General features: G+C 42.8%; 1 protein-coding gene across 1 annotated transcript in view; it reads left to right on the top strand.

Annotated features, from left to right (window-relative positions):
- The window catches only part of ttc27 (tetratricopeptide repeat domain 27), a 115497-nt gene that overhangs the window by 2223 nt on the left and 92883 nt on the right, over nucleotides 1-20391 (top strand). Inside the window, 5 exon segments of the mRNA XM_042333120.1 lie at nucleotides 1122-1270; nucleotides 5665-5805; nucleotides 11293-11395; nucleotides 15108-15272; nucleotides 19022-19155. Of these exon segments, the coding sequence (XP_042189054.1) occupies nucleotides 1122-1270; nucleotides 5665-5805; nucleotides 11293-11395; nucleotides 15108-15272; nucleotides 19022-19155 (692 nt within the window).

Genomic DNA, 20391 nt, shown 5'->3' with positions numbered 1-20391 from the left:
CTGTTTTGGGACGTCCTTTCAACACGGAAGTGCTATATAAATGTAATTTGTTGTTGTTGGCTCCCATCATCACCTTCTCACAACAACAACACAATTACATTTATAGAGGGCCTTTCATGTCGGGAGGACGTCCCAAGGCGCTGGACAATCAGGTGTTGGGACTCGAGCATGGGGGAGGGATGGGGTAGGGGTGGGGGAAGGCGAAGAGGTGGGAGGGCGACCAAAGGCACGATCGAAGAGGAGGGTCGTGCGACCGGCCTTGAAGGAGGCACAGGAGGGACTGAGGCGAAGGGACTGTGGGATTGAGTTTCAGAGTATGGGGGCAGAGAGGCTGAAAGCCCAACCACCGATGGTAGGGCGGGTTGGGCGGGAGACACGGAGTAGGCCGGAGCCCGCTGAACGGCCCACCTCAGGCACTGACCGCAATGACCTGCGAAGGGTGCTCCCTGCACCTTACGGATGTGGTTCAGAATCTTGGTATCCTGTTCAATGCTCACTGGCCTTCAAACTGTACATCAAGGCTCTCGCTCGCTCTGCTTTTCATTACCTCAGCAACATTGTCTATCTCGGCCACTACCTACCGGGCTGCCGCTAATCCTTCATTATCTCTTCCAGCTCCTCCCAAAACCATGCAGTACTCTGCAGCGCGCAGCCTGTATCCTCACCAGGCTCTGAGCCTTTCACGCTCCCACCTGATTCTCCCTACTATTTGTGGTTGAACCTGCAGGCTCAGCCAAAGATGGGCGTAGAGTTTGAAGGACCCCTCCATCTTGCCCTGTTTCTCGTTGCCTTAAAACCTACTTTTCGACCAAACCTGTCTGGCGTGCAACACCATCTTTGTAAAATGCCCCCAAAATATCATGCTCCATGATAAATGAATGCATATAAATGCAGGCTGTTGCTTATTTCACCTGTGCTTACTTATGCTGCTTTAATCCCACATTACAGTGAATGCTTAGTAAATGCACTGACTGATGTCTTACTCATGTTCCATCCCTGGCCTGTCGCTGAGTTTCTGTCTGGTCTCAGTGGGGCAGTGGTGAGAGCTACCTGGAGGCTAGGTATTTGTTCACAATTGTTTTTGTGTTGGTGAAGCACAAAATTATCATCCTTCTGCTTAGCTGACTTCTCTCTCTCATATTGCAGACAAGTACTGGTGTTTCTGCTGGGTGTGGGCAGTTTGCAGCTGTTTGTTCAGAGTAACTGGACTGGCCCTCCTGTTCACATGCAACCGGAGGATATTTTACCTTCAATTGGAAATTTTGCCGAGGTAAGAAGATGTAATGTGCAATCCTACTATACGTTTCTTGGGTTCTTACCATGAAACCTGGCATGCACCACACTCATGCGCACATTGCTCCCGTGCAGGTTCTTGGCTCATGTGCAGGTCAGACCCTCATGTCTGAGAGATGTAAAAATGTGCCATTTCACAGCAGTTAGTGACTGAACTGAGAGGCCAATCTCTGCTCACAATTTCAGTGGAAATGTACGTCCAGTGACCAAGTGACTTGCATGGGGTCAGTTCACTTCTGGGTTGGGAGAATTTGCTGTTTGCAAGTAACTACACGTGTGTGTTGGTCTTCAGTCATTTACTTTCTTTTGCTCTGTGTCTGGCTGGTATTCTTACAGACCTCACCGATCATCTCCCTCTGTCTCAAACATACACTGTTGACACTATATATTTTTCACCTTTTACATTTAAAGTTTATGTTTCAAAAATGTTAGCACCCCAAGATTTAGAGCATTCACTAAAACTCAGGTGCAGACAAACCTGTTGCCATTGGATACTGTGGGTTTGCTTTCTTGTTGGCATCTGAATATTGATGTGCAATTCCACAGACTTTGTATGTCTTTTAAAGTGGAAATACTGGATAAAATACCAGACCCTATGTAAGATAAATTGAAATAGTGTAATTTAAAGCATGCTTCTCGTACTCTATGAACATTTTTACTGTAGGAAATGGCACTAAATTGGGAGTCTGTATACCCAAACACTTCATCATCTGTTGAATTTAGCGTTTGTGGCTTCACATTTTTCAGGATTTTTGTGCTGTGTGTTCTTTTACCTCATACTAAAGTATGTAGCATATTTAATTTATAAACAAGTGCACATTATAAATTATGGTATTTCCTGAAGGCAGATTTCTGCTCTGAACCTTTCAGGCTCTGTTTGGAGCAGCAAAAGCTCCAGCGTGTTCATCATTCCCGCATCTCCTATTCAAGCCTTGTAATGAGACTTCCTCATTCCACTGCCCCAGCAGCAAAGACAGTGGTGTCTTCTGGGGTGTTTATTGGGTTAAGTCTGCACCAAATTCCTATAATCCTTCCAATATTGTGGCCAATTAGATACTGAAAGGTTTTTGTTCAGAGGCTTCCACATATATCGTGGAGTCCTGTATCTTAATGGTTAAGCACTCGCCTCGCAAACCGAGGACCTGGGTTCAATTCCTGCACAGGGTGAAATATTGGAATGTTTCCTTACCCCACACACCTCTATTTATTTAGCAGTAAGTAGGAACCTGGTTGTTATTCGATTGATGGATCGCTTGTCCGGAGGTAATAATCCCCTTTTTTAAAAAAAAAATATTTGGTCACTTAATCCACGACTTTTTGTGGGATACTGTTGTGTGCAATTGGCTACAGCATTTCACCCACAAAATGTACAGTAGGTTCACTTTACAGTATATTCTGTGAAGCGCTTTCAGACGTCGAGAAGACTTGATAAGGTTCTATATCAAATGGAAGGATTATTATTATGTGCTAATGTTTGTGGGGAAAAACGTTTTCCTCTAATTCCTCGTTGCTTAAAGCTTGTTAATTTGAAACCTTAGCCCACTTGTTCTGCTCTCATGATCTTAAGACAAATTGTTTTCTTACGTCCTTTTTTGTATTTCATTTTAATGACTTGGGGCATTTCCCCTTTTAAACTACCCTATTTTGTTTTATGAGTAAATGTTAAGCTGTACAAGCTCCTAATTTAGGGCTCTAAGACACAGAGAATCATTATCCCTCTTCTCTGAAGCTTCCCAAGTGCTTTGATGTCCTTCTGATGTTAAGCACGCAAAACTGCACACAATATTCCAAATATGGGCCTATGTTCTATATAACTTTAATTTACAGTCCAGCACGTTGAGATGTAATCTAATGTTTGATTTGTTTTGTTGACAATAGCTTCACATTGACTAGAAACTTTCAATTAATCTTCAGTAATTACACCCAAATCCTTCTCCTTCACCTCCGCTAATGGATACCTCTTTATTTTGCACTTATATTTATTGTTCCTCATTTAAAGTTGCATTACCTTGCATTTATCTGCATAAACATCCATCTGCCCTTCCTTGGCCTGTTTACTTAATTAGTCTGGATCTTGGAGACCATTTATCCTCCTATTATTCACCTGCCCTTGTGGCTGGCTTCATCAGCGCATTTTATATTGTGAGAAATGGTCTCCAAGTCATTTCTGAATAATGTGAACAGATCCCTATGGAACTCCAGGTTTTTCCATTTATCTTCACCTTCTGCTTCCTATTGCTCAGCCAATTTTTAACTAGCTAGTTTGGCATTAATTCCATAAGGTTTAACCTTTAAGACGCTTGCGCACGAAACAGATGCCTTCTGAGAACTAAAATGAATTATAACCGCAAGATTCCCCTCATCCAATAGTTTAATAACTTCACATAGTTTAAAATGATTATTGAGGCATGATTTATTGCTGCAGATTTCATGTTGATTGTTCTTTATTGTGTGTTTAGATGAGCATTGATAAAGTCACAGCTTAAGCATCTGTTAAGCATTCTCTCGTAACGATGTCTGGCTCATGTCTCACTCCTTTTATTTTTGGAGAGAAGGAAAAAATTTACTGTCCTTTAGTATTAACGGAGTTCCTAAAAATATTAAGCTTGATGTTTTGCTGCTGATCCTAAGGCTTAGTCACACAAACCTGCTTCCCTTGATAAGTATAAGAAGTAAGAATAGGAGATACATGGACAACAATCCACTGCATAATTGGGTTGCTTTTTTTCTGTCATGTTAAAAAAAAATCTTTCTTGCTGAAATGCGGAGAAGAAGGAACGGCTTGGTGTGATACTGGGTGAGCAAGTGGCAAAGTGTTCCATTTCCCAACAAAGAGAGTACCTATTGACCCAGGTGTCAAATTGGCTCAATTGGTGTCCTGGCCAACAGTCCCTCAGAAAATTTGTCGTTCACTTCATGTCTGCGTGTGGAACCATTGCTGTGGGCAAATTGGGTGCTGCAATCGCCTACAAAATACACAGTCACTATGATTTCCTCTAAAATCCTGTGAAGCATTTGAGTTGCTCTCCCAATGTGAAAGGCACAATATCAAATGCAAGAATTATGAACGTTATTCTAAGTATTATAACTTATTAGACTGCACTGTACGTTGTTCAGACTACACCGCAATTGCATTTTGGTAAAGTTCCAAACATTTATACTTTAATAATAAATGGAATTTAGTACTTTTTTAAAAAAAAGCCTTGCAGGATTAGGTTTCCTTCAAAGGCTGGAATTAAATGAATAAAATGTGTTTGGTGGGCTTGTGGCTTTCCCTCGATTATAGTGCAGGTAATCATTTCAGGGAGGAAGAAAACATTTTTTAAAAAAAGAATAGGGAGACCAAAACCGTATGCAAATCCTCTAGATGTGATCCCAGCAAAGCAAGGTACAATTTTATGAATTACCACTTTCTGCTTTATGTTACTCCCTTAGCTATGTATCCCAACACTTTGTTTTCTTTCTTACATACCAGAAACACTGGATTGATCATTTTATTAACCATCCAAAGCCTAAGGTCCTTTTCTTGCTTTGTTTGCTGAACTACATTTCTTTATATTAAACATGGATAGCATCGGCCACCTTTCTATTCACGTGCCAAGCTTCTTCAGATTCCTCTTAATTTGTCTGCATTAGTTGTCATTATTTGATACTTGTTCCAAGTAGGTATTATCTGCACCTGTTACAGATATCGATCTCTAAATCTTTACAAATATGAACAATTATAAATTAAAGTTTTCCTGGTAATGGCAGCCCAACAACAACCGACTTTATTATATATGTAACGATAATCCATGCATTTGACATAGATTATTATTACGTTGTTAAAGCGTCTCAAACTGCTTCCTAGTATGTAATGTAAAGTAATGTGACTGTATTTTGTGGGCAAACGTGGCAGCCAATATGCACACAGCAGTGTCCCACAACCAGCCATTGAGCAAGTGACCAAACCAGGTCAAACCCAGCTCTACACCAGGTACCGCCAGTTTGCAGATTAGATTAAATTGGGATGAGTGGCAAATGATGATAATCGATGGTCACAAATTCAGAGGAATCTGGAGAAGCTGAGCATGTGGTAGAAAAGTGGCAGATGCTGTTTAATACTTACCAATCCAGTTGAATAGGATAGAAATCCCAGGCACCTGAACCTTATGCAGCAGCCTATTTTGTGTAGCAGTGGCCAATGACCAGGACACCGGGAGAAGCTCCTTTTTTCTGAATTATGGTTGCTCATATTATTGCTCATCATCTTTTCAACCATTCCCAGCCTCTTTTTTAAAGGTGGGGAGCATTGCTTGCTATTTTCCAGTACATTGAAATTTGCTCCAAATCTATTAAATGATGAATATGTTTCTATTCTCTTTGTTTCAGCCACAAAGATTGCGAGCCGCCCTGTTGAACAATCTTGCTTTAGATGGGGAAGCGATTTACACCCTTGTCTCCAATCCCATCCTGCTGATGTTAGCCAGGATTGTCCTAGTGAGCTGCAGGAGTAAACTGGACTGTTTCCAGGTAGGCAAACATCTGTCTGTTGTATTCTTTTTCACAAAAATGCTGTGAGCTCACGTCATTGCCTCTGATTTGCAGCAATGACTGAAATATTTGACCCATTTCTTGGGATATCAATTTGTGTGGAAGTGCAAGGTTTTTCAATGTGAGCAGTTATTTTTCCAATGTGATCATTCTATGGATATTTTTATACCTTGTATTGGAAAACATGTCTCCATTGAGAGAGATAGCAGGATGGACTAAAGGGCTTCCTTCTGTGTTGCAGTCTCTTGGTTCTCTATAAAATGTATTTTTGATTATGATTAATTTCACTGGTTGGAAAATGTTTAAAGTTTTGACCTTTTGAGTGAGGATTTGAGAGATTGAATGCAGCCTAAGCAGATGGGATGAATGGGAACACCTCCCGGTTTAGTCTCCGTCAAATTGGCTTTGGTATGAACACTTAAGATTGTGGCACAGTCCGATCCATTAAACTTCAAGCCATGAAGTGGTATTATGAAAATACCATGCAGGTTTTGCATTTTGTCTTTATCAGAGATTATACCAGTTATCCCCAGTATTCTGTATGTTAGGGGTCTGTAAATAGGCGATTGCCACTAGCTGGCCCTCTCGTGGATGATCAGAAAACAAACCCAGATGCACAAAGTATTTCCTGCATCTCAAAATAAAAATATAAACTTTATTGTTTAAACTGCGGTAAATATCGCTCCTTCCTCTTGTCTTTATTGAGCGTACATGAGAGGACATCTAGTGGGATTGATCATTTGGAGACCCCTACTGTATGTGGACTCACATTCACTGGGAACTGAGCAGAAACTAATTTCCAGAAGGATATTGCAGCAGCTTGGAAAGTGATTGATCCACAATCTTCTTTGCTCCTATCTTGGGTTGCCATCTATGCTTGTGAGGTGGGCGGCCTGGCCCACTTTGAAGCTGCCCTGAGTTGAGATTCCATCCAGTTTCTCCCACACCCCCCCATTTTTGCTGGGAACTCACTTGAACATTCAACATCCCTCTTTGATGGAATAGCTGTGATGGAATTTGGTGATGGTGGTGGGGAACAAGGCAGGATCATCGTACCGCTGTGCTGTGTTATGCTGCCGTAATAGATTGTGTAAACCTTGCCTCCTTCAAGGCATGCCTCAAGACCCTCCTCTTCGACCGTGCCTCCGGCCACCCTCCTACCCTCTCTGCCCTCCACCCTCCCTGATCCCAACCACGCCCCCCACTTTCCCCGCTCGGGTCCTGGGACATCCTCCTGATGTGTAAGGCGCTTTACAAATGTAATTTTGTATTGTATTATGTAACTTGCTTAAAGCAAGTTGCCTATTGGGAACTGATCACAAGGAAATTAATCCAAACCCCTTGGTTAGACTATTATTAATATTGATAGTACTCCTTACATTTGGAGACGTCTCAAAAGGCTTCACAGGTTATACTGTAAAGTGCAGTGACTACTTTGTGGGTGAATGCAGCAGCATATTACGCACTGCAGTGTCCCACAAACAGCAATAATAATAATAAATAATCCTTGCATTTGATATAGTGCTTGTCATGTCTTCTAGATGTCTCAAAGCGAGTCACAGAATATATTGTAAAGTGAATTGACTGTATAATAGTGGGCAAAACGCGGCAGCCAATTGCGTACAGCAGTGCCCCACAAACAGTCGTGAATTGAAGTGACCAATTTATTTGAGGAATTGTTGGCCAGGACACCAGTAGAGTAGATTAGTATCATGTATACGCTCGCTCCTGAGTGTCTGTAGATGCCCAAGCAATGTTTACTGCTGTCTTTGACGGTTTCATTTGGCTCTAAATGGGCGATGTTCTCCTTTACTATAACTTGTGTTGCTCAGCCTGTGTTGACCATCAGGGGGCACGCTTGTTTCAGCTGATGGGACTGCACACGTTGGCTGACTTTGTAGCTACGTTTACAGAAACCGCTGCCACCAAAACACAGCATTGGTTAGCTCTGCCAGAGATGTGCTTATTTTTTAAATTGAATTGAATTTTCCATTTCAATACTATTCCTGTTTTTCAGATTTTTCAGACCGATGGAAGTCTGGAGCCGCATTCTTTGCTCCAAAACTTCCATCAGGAATGGGAGAGTTGGCATAAAACCCGGAATGTGGAATTAGATCTATATAATGTATTAGATTTAATATATTTTCATAAATAAAAGCCATTAACTCTTATGCTTTAGCAATGTAATATTCCACTTGGCGAGACTGGCAGGTGGCCAGAGGAGGAACAAAAAGGCCTTTTTTTTTGGAATATAAGAATAATTGCAGAAAGGGCTGATTTAAAAAAAAAACATTCTTACACTCTCAGTTATGTTTGAATATTGGCTGGAAACATCTTTGGCTCCACTTGTATCGGGACCAGTCCTGAAATGGGGGGAAGTGGAGAAACCGCAGTTTATGTAGTCAGTTTGGCTCAGTTGGTAGCACTCTTGACTCTGAGTCAAAAGGTTGTGGGGTTCAAACCCCACGTTGGGACTTTGATCTCATTGTCAGGCCTAACACTCTAATGGACTGCTTGGGGAATGTTGCATTGTCAGAGGTGTTGTCCCTCAAATGAAACATTAAACCAAGGTCTTATCTGCCTGTTTAGGTGGACCTTAAAGATCCCTTCTCTTGAAAAGAGAAGCGAATTTTCCTAGTGTTCTGGCCAATAATCTCTCAGGTAAAAAAAATAGAGAAAATGGCTGTTTGTGGACATTGCAGTGTGCAAATTGGTTGCTGTGTTTGCCTACAAATACACAGTCACTCCACTACACAATAAATCCTATTAAGTGCTTTGAGTGGTATTGGCAACGTAATGAGGCACATGTGTTCATGTGTATATCTAGCTTCCTCTTAAATGCATCTATACGATCTGATGCAGCCATTGCTTAGGCATTGAGGTCCACATTCTCAATACCCTCTGTGTGGAGTAGTTCCTCTTAATTACATCCCCCAGTCACTATCTTACACCATTCGCCCCAGTTGCAGATTCTCAACAAGTGGGAACGATAACAGCAGCCTAACTATGCTAACCTTATCAATCCCCTTTATAATTTTTGAACCCCAATTAAGTCCTCTCTGATCTTTTGCACTGTGGATGACCCAAAGTGTGGTGGTGCTCGTCCAATGACGGTCCAGCCACTGGCAATGAGCTACTGACTCTTGAGAACTGGCAATCTTTGCCCTTCGCTACACAGAATTGGTTACCTGAACGTCCCACTTGAACACTGATTGAGGAAAGTGAACTCCACTTGGGATATCCTAATAATAATAGGGATGCTAAGGCTGCTTGGTTGTAACCATCAGGGCATAAAAGGTTCAGTATCTGATTGAAAATCAAGATGTCAATTTTTAAAAAAAATAAAAAAAATGTTTATCTTCTATCTATTATTATACTAATAAAACAACAATGTCTGTCTGTGCTTTAAGAAGGATCTCAATAACCAATTGACATAGAGACATGATTTATACCTCATTGGAAAGGTCTTGCGTCTGGGAGTGACAAAGGCATATTTGTTTTTGGATATCTCCTATCATTCGTGAGTTATTTTCAGTTTTGGCTTTTCGCTGCAGTTACACCTGGTGGCCGCTGAGTCAAAGTAGTGCTGTGGCATTGTGCGTCACAGAGCACGTACGTATGTATGCACACACTACAGTTACACCTGGCAGCCGCGCCAACTGACCATGGCACTGTGGCATCCTGGGTCAGAGCACACACAACAACAACAACAACAAGATTCCATTTATAAAGCGCCTTTCACGTCAGGAGGACGTCCCAAGGCGCTGCACAGTTGGGTCATGACCCGAGCAGGGGGGAAATGGTCAGGGTGAGGGGAGGGAAGGGAGGGAGCGAGGAGGGGGAAGAGAGTCGAGAGGGGAGGTGAAGGCTCGGTCAAAGAGAAAGGTTTTGAGACCGGCCTTGAAGGAGGAAAGGGAGGAGGCGGCGAAGGCACTGGGGGATGGAGTTCCAGAGCCTCGGGGCTGAGAGGCTGAAGGCCCGACCACCGATGGTAGGGCGGTTGGGGCGGGGGACGTGGAGCAGACCGGAGCCGGAGGAACGGAGGGTACGGACAGGTAGGTAGGGGGATAGTAGGTTGGAGAGGTAGGAGGGAGCAAGGCCGTGAATGGCAGTGGGAACAAAATAAAGCCAAATGGCAGTGGGAACAAAATAAAGAGCACGGAGGAAGCTAAGATGCAGCATCAACAACAAAACTACATTTTTAAAGCCCCGGGTCCTCCCACTGAGTCCTCCCACAGGAGTCCTCTCAGATGAATATAAAGATGAAATGTCTGTCTGTGTGTCTGTCTGTGCATTAATCAATCTACATTTCATGTTGTATCCTTTAGTTGCAAGCAAAGCTGCAACGGGTACAGCTAGTATAATATATAATAATAATATATTTAGTACAGTGGGAAAAAAAGTGTCTCCAAAAACAGTCCCTAATCTTGACAGGAATTACTTAGAATTCAAGCACTTATAAACATTCTGACCTGTGAGTTTTTTTGTTATCAAGCCGAGGGCTTTCTAAAGTTAATGAGCCTTTATGAAGGTCGCTTTGCTGTTCCCAACCATCGGGGAACCAGTTGCTTGCAAGGCTTTTTACTTTGAACCTGTGAACATTTCATGTTATTGTCATTTGATGTCATAAGTGTCATTTGACATTAGAAGCAACGCTTGAATGGGCACCAATACCATGTGTGTGAGGTGGGGATGCGAGGGGGAGAGGCAAAGAGAGTTGGTAATCTGATTGATACTCTTTAGTTGAAGTATTTAGTTGGTGTTGATTTTTTTTGTTGTTCCACTGGGACTGAGAAGGCTGCTGTTCATACTAAGACATTTACGTACGTTGGTATAAAGAGTTCTTCTGGCTGGAGAAAAAATAATAAACATTTTTTATTTTCACAAACTTTATAGGCATACACTTTCTCCCTTTCCCTTGAGTCTACTCTTTCAGCGTTTACACATTTGTGTGAAATCTCCATTTGCTCAAAGGAATTGCTGCTGACATGAATTTGTGTGCAGCGGTCAGTAAAATATACAATTACTGTGTCTGGCTTGCTCTGCTCACTCGCTGGTTAAAGTCTATTATAGTTTGTACGGTTGATGCCGTTCCCCCTTGGAGACTGATTCCAATGACGTTCAACGAATCTCATGTTACCTTCTGAAAAATTGAGCCTTTTCTTTTTGTTTGTTGTTTCCTTCCCTTTTCCTCTCTTGTGGTGAAATTACAAGAACTGAAATCTGGGAATGTGGGCTGGCTTCTCCTCAGGCGTGAGCCTGGACCAGGAGTTATTCAGCTGTGGGGGTCATCGACAGCCAAGTGCAATCTGTCCTTAGCAGAGATCTACATTGGTTCCAAATCAGGATTGTTAAGCGCTTCGGGACATGCTCCCGAAGTGAGAGGCGCTATACTGTATAAATGTCAATTTGTGTTGTTTGTAGATCTGAAGCGTGTTCCTTTAAGAATGATCTGTTCTTTTGCAGATGTTGCCTTGGTGGACATTGCGGTGTGTGAACATTCAGCAGCAACTCCTGGCAGAGCGGTCCCCTCAGCTTTTCAGCATAGTGAAAGGTTGTGAAGACGCAGGTACGTGTCCTAAACCAGGGCACCCTTCAGCATGTCTGTGGTATTTGAGATGTGCCAACAATTAGATGTTCTCATCATCTGATCTCCACACCATCCATAGGAAAACACTCAGTAAATAATAATACAATCTAACACAGCTCAAAGCAGCTCTCTGAGATGCTTCCCTGGTGAGGGAGCTATTAAAAATGTAACTTGCTGTTGTAGCTCTTTATCATATTGTTGATATATCTCAAAGCACTTCACGAGATTTACTGTAAAATGTAATTACACTATTTTGTAAGTGAATGTGGCAGCTAATTTGCGCATAGCAAAGTCCCACAAAACAACAATAAAGAAAATGGCCAATTTTATCTGAGAAATTGTTGTTTGGGACACTGGGAGAAAATCCTTCTCTTATTGAATCGTGCCAAGGGATTTTTAATGTCCTCCTGAGCAGGCAGATGGGGTTAACGTCTCATAAGAACGGCATCTCCGTCACTCTTACTGGACTGCATAAATTATTTTGTGCCTTGGATTTAATTAATCGCGTCCAAGCACTCACCTTCAAAAAAGTAACCCCACCAAAGTACAATAATGAACATTGCGTTGATGGATTTTGACTGTAGAAGTGGCTCCTTTTAAGCATAGGTGTCACAGGCTCTGTTTTTTCTTGTCAAAGAGAAGACATTTACTGATCCCCGAACGTACCACTTCTGATGTCCGTCTCTTAAGTTTCATGCTCCCTTTATCCATACTGATATTTGGGATTAGCTGTCTTGTTCCCTCACAGACCCATGTGAAAGGCTTACCTGACTCCTGTCCACAGGAGAAAGGTCAGGGATTTGGGGGAAACAATTTATTTTCCTCAGACACAACACTTAAATATAAATATCATCAGTTTAGCCACTTATTCCTTTCCCTTTTGGAGTTGTACCAAAGAAGTCCCAACATTGGTGCCTAAAAGCTGAATTTTGTTTATTAAAAGCGTGTGTGCCACAGGAAGATATTTCAGGTTTTGAATTGTGCCAGTATGTTTACTGACGTCATGTGTATTTGCTTATAGAATACAGTCCTATTTGTAAGCGACATTGCTGTGCACAAATTGGCAGCCACATTCGGCCACAAAGTACACACAGGCATGCTTCTTTACAGTATTTCCTGTGAAGATAAGGTGCTATTCCAAATGCATGTGCAATGCAAGGATTACTATAATCCAAAACGGCTTTTCCTTACTGATACTACAGTGATCACAATATGTTTTTGGCATCTGCATCTAAACGGATTAATGGTGTGATTGTGTCTAGTTTGTGGGATCATGGTAGGCAGTATCCCACAGACAGGCATGAGTTGAATGCCCAATTTTATTTGTTGATCAGGACACTGTGAAAAACTCCCTTCTCTTTTCAAATAATGCCCTGGGATCTTTAACATCCACCAGTCAGACAGGACCTTAGTTTAATGCCTCATTCAAAGGATGGCACCTCCAACAATGCAGCACACCCCTGGTACTGCACTTGACCATCATCTTAGAATATATGGGTTCCATATAACCTTCAAACTTCTGATTCAGAGGCGAGACTGAGCTTGGCTGACATTCAGAGCCATGCTGACACACATAGTATAATTCCAGTTTTGAAGAGCAGCAAACCAATTTTAAGTCTTGCTTCCAAAACCACCTTGGATAGAATTGGAGGTGATGGCTACAGTACAAATAGTGTGTTACTCAGCTGATTCCAAACAGATTTTTCTGTCTTTTTGATGAGATGTTAACCAATTTGCCTGTTCAGTGGACGTAAAATATCCTATTTGGAAAGTGAAAGAAATTTCTCCCTGTGTCCTGGCCAACAATCCCTCAGGTAAAAAAAATGTTCGTTTACTTCATGGTATTTGTGGGATATGGCTGTGTGTAAATTACCTGCCGCATTTGCCTACTTCAGTATACTTTACAGTTGATGCTGTGAAGCGCTTCAACATGTCCTGCTGAAGTGAAAGATGCTGTATCCCAAAAAATCATAAATGAAATTCAAAAGGTTAGAATGCTGGCTGGCACTGCAGAACACGGACAAGAGTTTTATTTTATTGAGAAGATTCATTCACCATTGAGTTCACTGCTCCCTCCCTGCTTTTAAATCATGCCTTTAGCCTACTCTTTCATTATTCCCCCTCTCTGCCTGGGCTCCTAACTCTGACTCTCTGGGAGCATTTTGCGGTGTTTTCCTACATTAGAGTCCCAAGTTGTTATTGCTGTGAATGACATAGCTGATGCTTTGTGTCCATTTCACATCAGAATCTGAATCTGAATGAATGATTGCTTTAAATGTTGCACAGAATATCAACTGCAGTTGTGAGAAAGATTGTAGTAGTTTCGGTGTTCTTCTGGGGAGATCCACAATCAAAACACTCCCCAGGTCAGGTACAGCAATGGCCAGATGCATTGTCATCTGTGCCATGACTCGCACTACCTTCCCCCACCTCCGCAACATCGCCCGGCTCCGCCACTGTCTCACACCGCAGGCCGCCGAAACCCTCATACGCGCTTTCATTACATCCAGGCTTGACTGCAAACTTGCTGCTTGTCGGCCTCCTCAACTCCCTCCCTCCAAAGGCTGCAGATCATCCTGAATGCAGCTCGTGTCCTCTCCCGCACCAGGCTCCGTGAACCTATCACCCCCATCCTTGCCAGACTCCACTGGTTTCCCATCACACAGATCCTGGTCCTCACCTTTAGAGCCCTCCATGGTCTTGCTCCCCTCTACCTCTGCAACCTCCTAACCCCCTACCACCCTTTTCGCTCCCTCCGCTCAGGGGCCTCTGGCTTGCAGACCATGTCTGCAGTCTGTCTATGATTACAGTGGTGAGACATCACCTTGTTGACGAGTATCAACAAGATAATAATAATCCCTCCAAAAAAACCAAAAAACAATAATAAAAAAAAAATTGGGTCATTTTCAATCTACGACTGTTTGTGGGACATTGCTGTGCGCAATTGGCTGCCGCGTTCGCCCACAAATATACAGTCAATTCACTTTACAGTGTGTTCTGTGAAGCGCTTTGGGACGTCCTCCCGACGTGAAAAGCGCTATATCAAATGCAAGGATTATTATTATTATTATTATGTTCCCCGCCTCGCTCGCCCCACTATTGGCGGGAAGGCCTTCAGCCACTCTGCCCCACCCTCTGGAACTCTATCCCGCAGTCCCTCTGCCTCACCCCCTCCCTTGCCTCTTTCAAGACCCATCTCAAGACCTCCTCTTCGACCGTACTTTTGATTTCCCTCCTTCCCCCCCTGCCCTCCATCCTCCCCGATCCCAACCCCCAGCTTGCGTCCGAAACTCTGTTTGTCCAGCGCCTTGGGACGTCCTCCCGATGTGAAAGGTGCTTTACAAATGTATTTTTGTTGTTGTTTCCTTAAAGGGCATTAACCTTTAAAGTACTGGTTCCTAGCTTTTTCTTTGCAAACTGTATTATGCTGTTTGTTCAGTTGCAAGTAACGTTATCAATTGTAGCTTCTTTTTGCGATGTCCTTTGCACAGTAATTGTATGGCAGCTGTTTTCTACATTCTACTCCAATGTAATCTTGTTGGTGTTTTGCAACCAGTCCTCCAATACTCCTCTGTTTGTACCTGACTTGAAGAGTAATTGAAACATCTCCTTCCTATGTATCTGTACACATTTACTCGTGTATGTTTCTGCAGCAGAAAACCCTTAACGTTTTCATTTAATTAATTTTCAGTGTTGGGAAACGAGAGCTTGTTTAGCTCAGAGGATTGCCAGCGTTTAGCAATCCAGTTCCATCTGGAGTGTGGCTACAGCTTTCTGTATTACTATGAGTATGTAAAGGCCAAGGAGCATTTCAGTACAGCGCAGAGTACGGCCAAACTTCGCACAACCATGACAGGTAGGTCAGACTCAAACTTATTTATTAAATTGGCACAGGATCTAAATGGCCTGGCTCTGCTGGTAGCAGTCTCGCCTCTATATCAGCCTGGCTTAGCTGGTAGTGCTCTTGTCTGGGCCAGATGTTTGCAGGTTCAATCCCCATGCTTATAGTAAAAGTAATCTTCGAGTATCTGGGAGAATTTTAGAGCCCTCTCGTGGATAAAAGCTGACTTGCTGAATGCAATGTTTTCAGTTTTCAAACAGAGCTGCAGTTACAGATTACGATGCCAATACATTTGTGATTACTACTACAAGCCAATGTTTTTTAACCGATATCTCATGCAATGATTTTGTCTGCTCTTTTGTTTTCACCCCTTTCTTTGTCTATTGCTGGCCTTTTCTTTTGATACTCCCTCATCAGATATAAACAATTAATGGGATTACTTGGCTGCGTTCGGAGAGTAAGGTGAGATAAGCAGGACCAGTGGTTAACCAGGACAGTATCAAAGAACATAGAACAGCAGCATCTTGTGGTGGCTTATGGAAACCGCAAGTTCAAAACAGAACAACCTTAAAACCAGAGAAGAATAGTCATAATAAGTAATAATCCTTGGATTTGGTGTAGCATTTTTCATGTTGGGAGGATGTCCCAAAGCACCTCAAGGGATTTACTGTGAAGTGTAGTGACTGTGTTTGTGGGTGAATGTGGAAGCAAATTTGCGCCTACCAGTGTCCCACAAACAGCCATGGAGTGAATGACCAATTTTATTTGGGGGATTGTTGACCAAGGCACTGGCAGAAATTCCCTACTCTTTTTGAATAGTGGCATGGGATCTTTAACATCCATGTGAACAGGCAGACAATATCTCGGTTTAACTTCTCATCCGAAGAACGTCACCTCCAACAGTGCGGCATTCCCCAGCACTGCATTAGCGTCAATTTAGACTATGAATTCATGTCCCTACTTGGGACATGAACTCAAGGCGAGAGTGCTTGACACATGCACATGTGGACTGTGAAATTCTGGTCAGAGGTAAATGTAGTCCCCTTGGCAATGCAGTTATAAATCGTGGAAAATTGCAACCTGAATTTCAGTTCGCTGACTTGTTCATTTTTTTTCTCAAGGGTAAAATCTTTTCACCTTCCTGCTGATCAGTGTTAGTACTCAGCATTTCATTGTGTGGCTGGAGCCACAAAGCCTGATGTGGCACCACTGTAATCTTTGAGGAGGTGAGCGTTGCACTTATAAAATGCATTTTGCAGCTCATTCCAGGTCATATTGGCTCTGGTGAAAGTGGATTAAAGTAGTCTGGCGCATACTTAATCCAGCAGAGTAGGGTTTTTTCCTCTTTCCGTCAGCCAGGTGTCTGACGTGCAGAAAATCTTTGCCATTGCTCAAAAGTCTCCAGATTAAGCAGCCGGGAAACCCACAAAGACAAAGTTTGTTTTTTAGTCCTGGAGTGTGGACTCCAATTCCTTGTGAGAATTGATGACTACAGAACAACTGCAGGCAGCTTGTAATTACAGAGAATTTCCTCCAAAGTACTCTGATAGACCAAAAATTTTTGAGATTATTGCATTGCCTTGCATTGTTTGATGGTTTGCCTTGCATTGAGGGACTCATTCTGGATGGGTGGGGGGGCGGCGGGGTGCATAGGTTTAAAATCCGAACAAAGACTATTAAACTGAATCTAGGAAGCATTTCTTTACACAAAGGAGTTATTGAGGTGTGGAATACACTGACCCAAGAAGTAGAGGAGAATCAGTGGGCATGTTTAAAAGAAATAAATACTTGGGAAGTAGGTCTACCAACATCTAATAAATGGGTGGAACTGATTTATTAGGCTGAATGGCCTTCCTTATTCTTGTTTTTCTATGTTCCTGTCACTCATATAAGATGTTGTCTTTTTTTTAAACCTCTTCCAGCCTTTTGCTTTTTGTAGCTGTCAGAGAATATGAAGGGCATTTCCTGCATTAAACCTTTAGAATTTAATGAAGACTTTTAGAATGTGTGACAAGGTATTAATAATCTGATGTTTTGGCAATTCAGTGTTAGGATTTGCACACCCAGGACATCTGTGAATATGTTCTGTTTGCTAATAATAATAACAATCCTTTCATTTGATATAGCATCTTATCACGCATTTGAGATGTCTCAAAGAGCTTCACAGAATATACTGTAAAGTGCAGTAACTGTATTTTGTGGGCGAAATACGGCAGATAATTGCGCACAGCAGTGTTCCACACACAGTCGTAGATTGAGTGACCAAATTTTTTTTTAAGGGATTATTACCTCCGGAAGAGTGATCCGCCAATCGACTAGCAAGTGTAAAGTGTAGTAACTGTGTATTTTGTGTGTTGGGCATAGGTTGGCGAGAGCCAAGGCTTGGGGAGAGCACAGAGTGTGCTTTGAGGTAATTGCTGGAATCTGACAAGCTAAAGCCACATTGAGAGCACTCTCTGGCCAGATTTCCAGCTGCTTGTCCAGTTAGGATCACCCTACCCATTAGATCATGGTGATGGGTTTCTGCGCGCGTGTGTGTGTGTGTGTGTCAGACACCCGGCTGATGACGGTGACGGATTTGCCCGCGTGTGTGTGTCAGATACCCAGCTGATCATGATGACAGGTTTGTGTGTGTGTCAGACACCCGGCTGATCATGATGACGTTTGTGTGTGTGTCAGACACCCGGCTGATCATGGTGGCGGGTTTCCGCGTGTGTGTATCGGGCATCTGACTGATCACAGTGACAGGTTTCCTTGTGTGTGTGTGTCAGACACCCGGCTGATCGCGGTGATGGGTTTCTGTGCGTGCACGTGTCCGGTTCCGTGTGTGTGTGTGTCTTACTGCTCACCCAGACTTTTCAGACCTAGCTGAACTGCCTAGTTACATCCACAAGCTCCAGCTGATCCAAAGCTGTCCCTGCTCCTTCACCCACACCAAACTACCCGCCCATCCCCCCAGTCCTCCCCAGGATCTACTGGCTCTCTGCAGATTGATTCACTGGTAATCAGAAAAAAAAATCTTGACAAACATTATGAACCTTTTTAAATTTGTGAAACATTCTTTGAGGGTTTTTCTTTGGTCAGTGGGTATCTGACACATGTGAGAACCCATCACTATGTTCAAGATTATCCCAACTAGCCTGAGAATCCTGCATATGTGTGTTGCTTACACACGGAAATTTATAATAATAATCCTTACATTTGTCATAGCATCTTTCACGTCGGGCAGACGTCCCAAAGCACTTCCCAGGATATACTGTAAATTGACTGTGGGCTTTGTGATCATCTGAAAAGTCTAGGTGGGAGTTAACGAAGGTGTGGTAAGGTGAAGAAATTTCCCTGCATATGGAATAAGCACTCTTCCCCAGAGGGACTCGCCCTGCTTACCTGTTGCTGGAGAGGAGTAAGAGCAGATTGGCCAAAAAAGGGCTTGGACATCCCTGAGTGAATGCGGTGTACTGATAGCGTTTAATCACGTAAAACCACATAACTGGCAGGCTTCCCACTGCTTGTCCAGTGAGGACCGCCCTATCCATTAGAGCTTTGCTTTGCAGGGTTAACAGGAGCTAAGTGGGAATTTGCTAGAGGCTGCGTTCTGTATCAGAATTGTTTGTGAAAAATGTCCAGTGAAACATTTTTCGCATTTCTTACAGTTTACCTTAAATTATAATGGTCAGTGAGTAGCATTGATTTCCCCCCACAACCTTTCAAGTCATGGCAACTCGTGCAGGAAAACACCCAAATCAGGCTAATTTTTCTTTCAGGTGCTTTGGGGAAACGGACACGTTTCCAGGAAAACTATTTGGCTCAGCTTATCCTGGATGTCCAAAGGGAAGGTGATGCTGCTCTTCAAGAGGATTTCATGCTGACTCCCACACCCTTGGAATATTTACCACAGGTAACACACTGGAGAAACTGGATTCACAAATTCATTCAGGGCCTTGAATTGCTTATTTACCACAAATGTACCAACTCTTGAAGTTGGTGTCGTTGTGGCTATGGTGCTTGGGAAGAGGTGTTCTGTTGCAATTTTCTATCCTTCTGGTGAGACGTTAAACCACAGTCCTTTTTGTTTGTTCAGGTGGATGTTAAAGATCCTAAGGCACTATTCGAATAGAGAAGGGAGTTTCTCCCTGTGTTCTGGTTAACAAAATTGGTCTATATGTAGGACATTGCGGTGCGCAATTGTCTGCTGTGTTTCGCCCACAAAACATACAGTCAATTCACTTTATAGTATATTTTGTGAAGCTCTTTGAGACGTCTAGAAGACATGACAAGGCGCTATATCAAATACAAGTATTATTATTAAGTAGAGAGCATCAGCAGGTCCAGGTTACTTCCTTGTTTAAGAAATTAAGCTGCAGGTGAAGGCATGGGAAGATAAGGCCACACTCTCAGAACAAGAGACACATTCCTCCCCACTTCCCTTTCACTACATTAGGGGGAGGTCAAATACCAGGTTGTGAGAGCGAGTGATGTCTCACATGCCCAACCAGGTACAGTCTTCAGCCATGAAAAGCTCAAGTGAAGGGTTTACTATTAGTAATAATAATCCTTACATTTGATATAGCGCCTTACATTTTATATAGATTTCATGTTGGGAAATGTCTTGAAGGGCTTACAAAATTTACTGTAAAGTGCAGTGACTGAGTGCTAGTATTAGTATTGTTATTACTACTTTAATCTTGAAGGAACCAAACAAGCTTGGACAGAAGGAAATGAGGGTAAGGAAAGTTTGCTGAAAGCTGCTTATAGGGTGCCCCTAACCTGAAGGTATCCAAACAGTCAGTTCTGGGAGGAGCCATATCTGTTTCCGTTGCTGAACAAAACAAAAGAAGTCACCGCAGATCAGGTCAGAAATCCTGCCCATTCTACCATCTCACACGAGAGAAACCAACGAAGGACCTCAACGAAGGATCACAATTCTGAGAGCAGTGGGTTTGAAATGGGCCGAAAATCTTTCTTCATGAACCTCTGTTTATGATCTTGTGTCAATTATCAGTGTTATGTTTTCCTTAGAAACTGACAGGGATCTGTGTGCGTGTGCACACACCCTGCTCACAGATCTTGTTCTCAGCTTTGTTGAGCTTTGTGCTAATAAAGGTTGTACCCAAGGTCCTTGGCAGAGTGGTGG

This window comes from Callorhinchus milii, unplaced genomic scaffold (assembly GCF_018977255.1).
Source record: "Callorhinchus milii isolate IMCB2004 unplaced genomic scaffold, IMCB_Cmil_1.0 Scaffold3, whole genome shotgun sequence".
Lineage (NCBI taxonomy): Eukaryota > Metazoa > Chordata > Chondrichthyes > Chimaeriformes > Callorhinchidae > Callorhinchus > Callorhinchus milii.
This window is presented reverse-complemented; position numbering and strand designations above follow the sequence as displayed.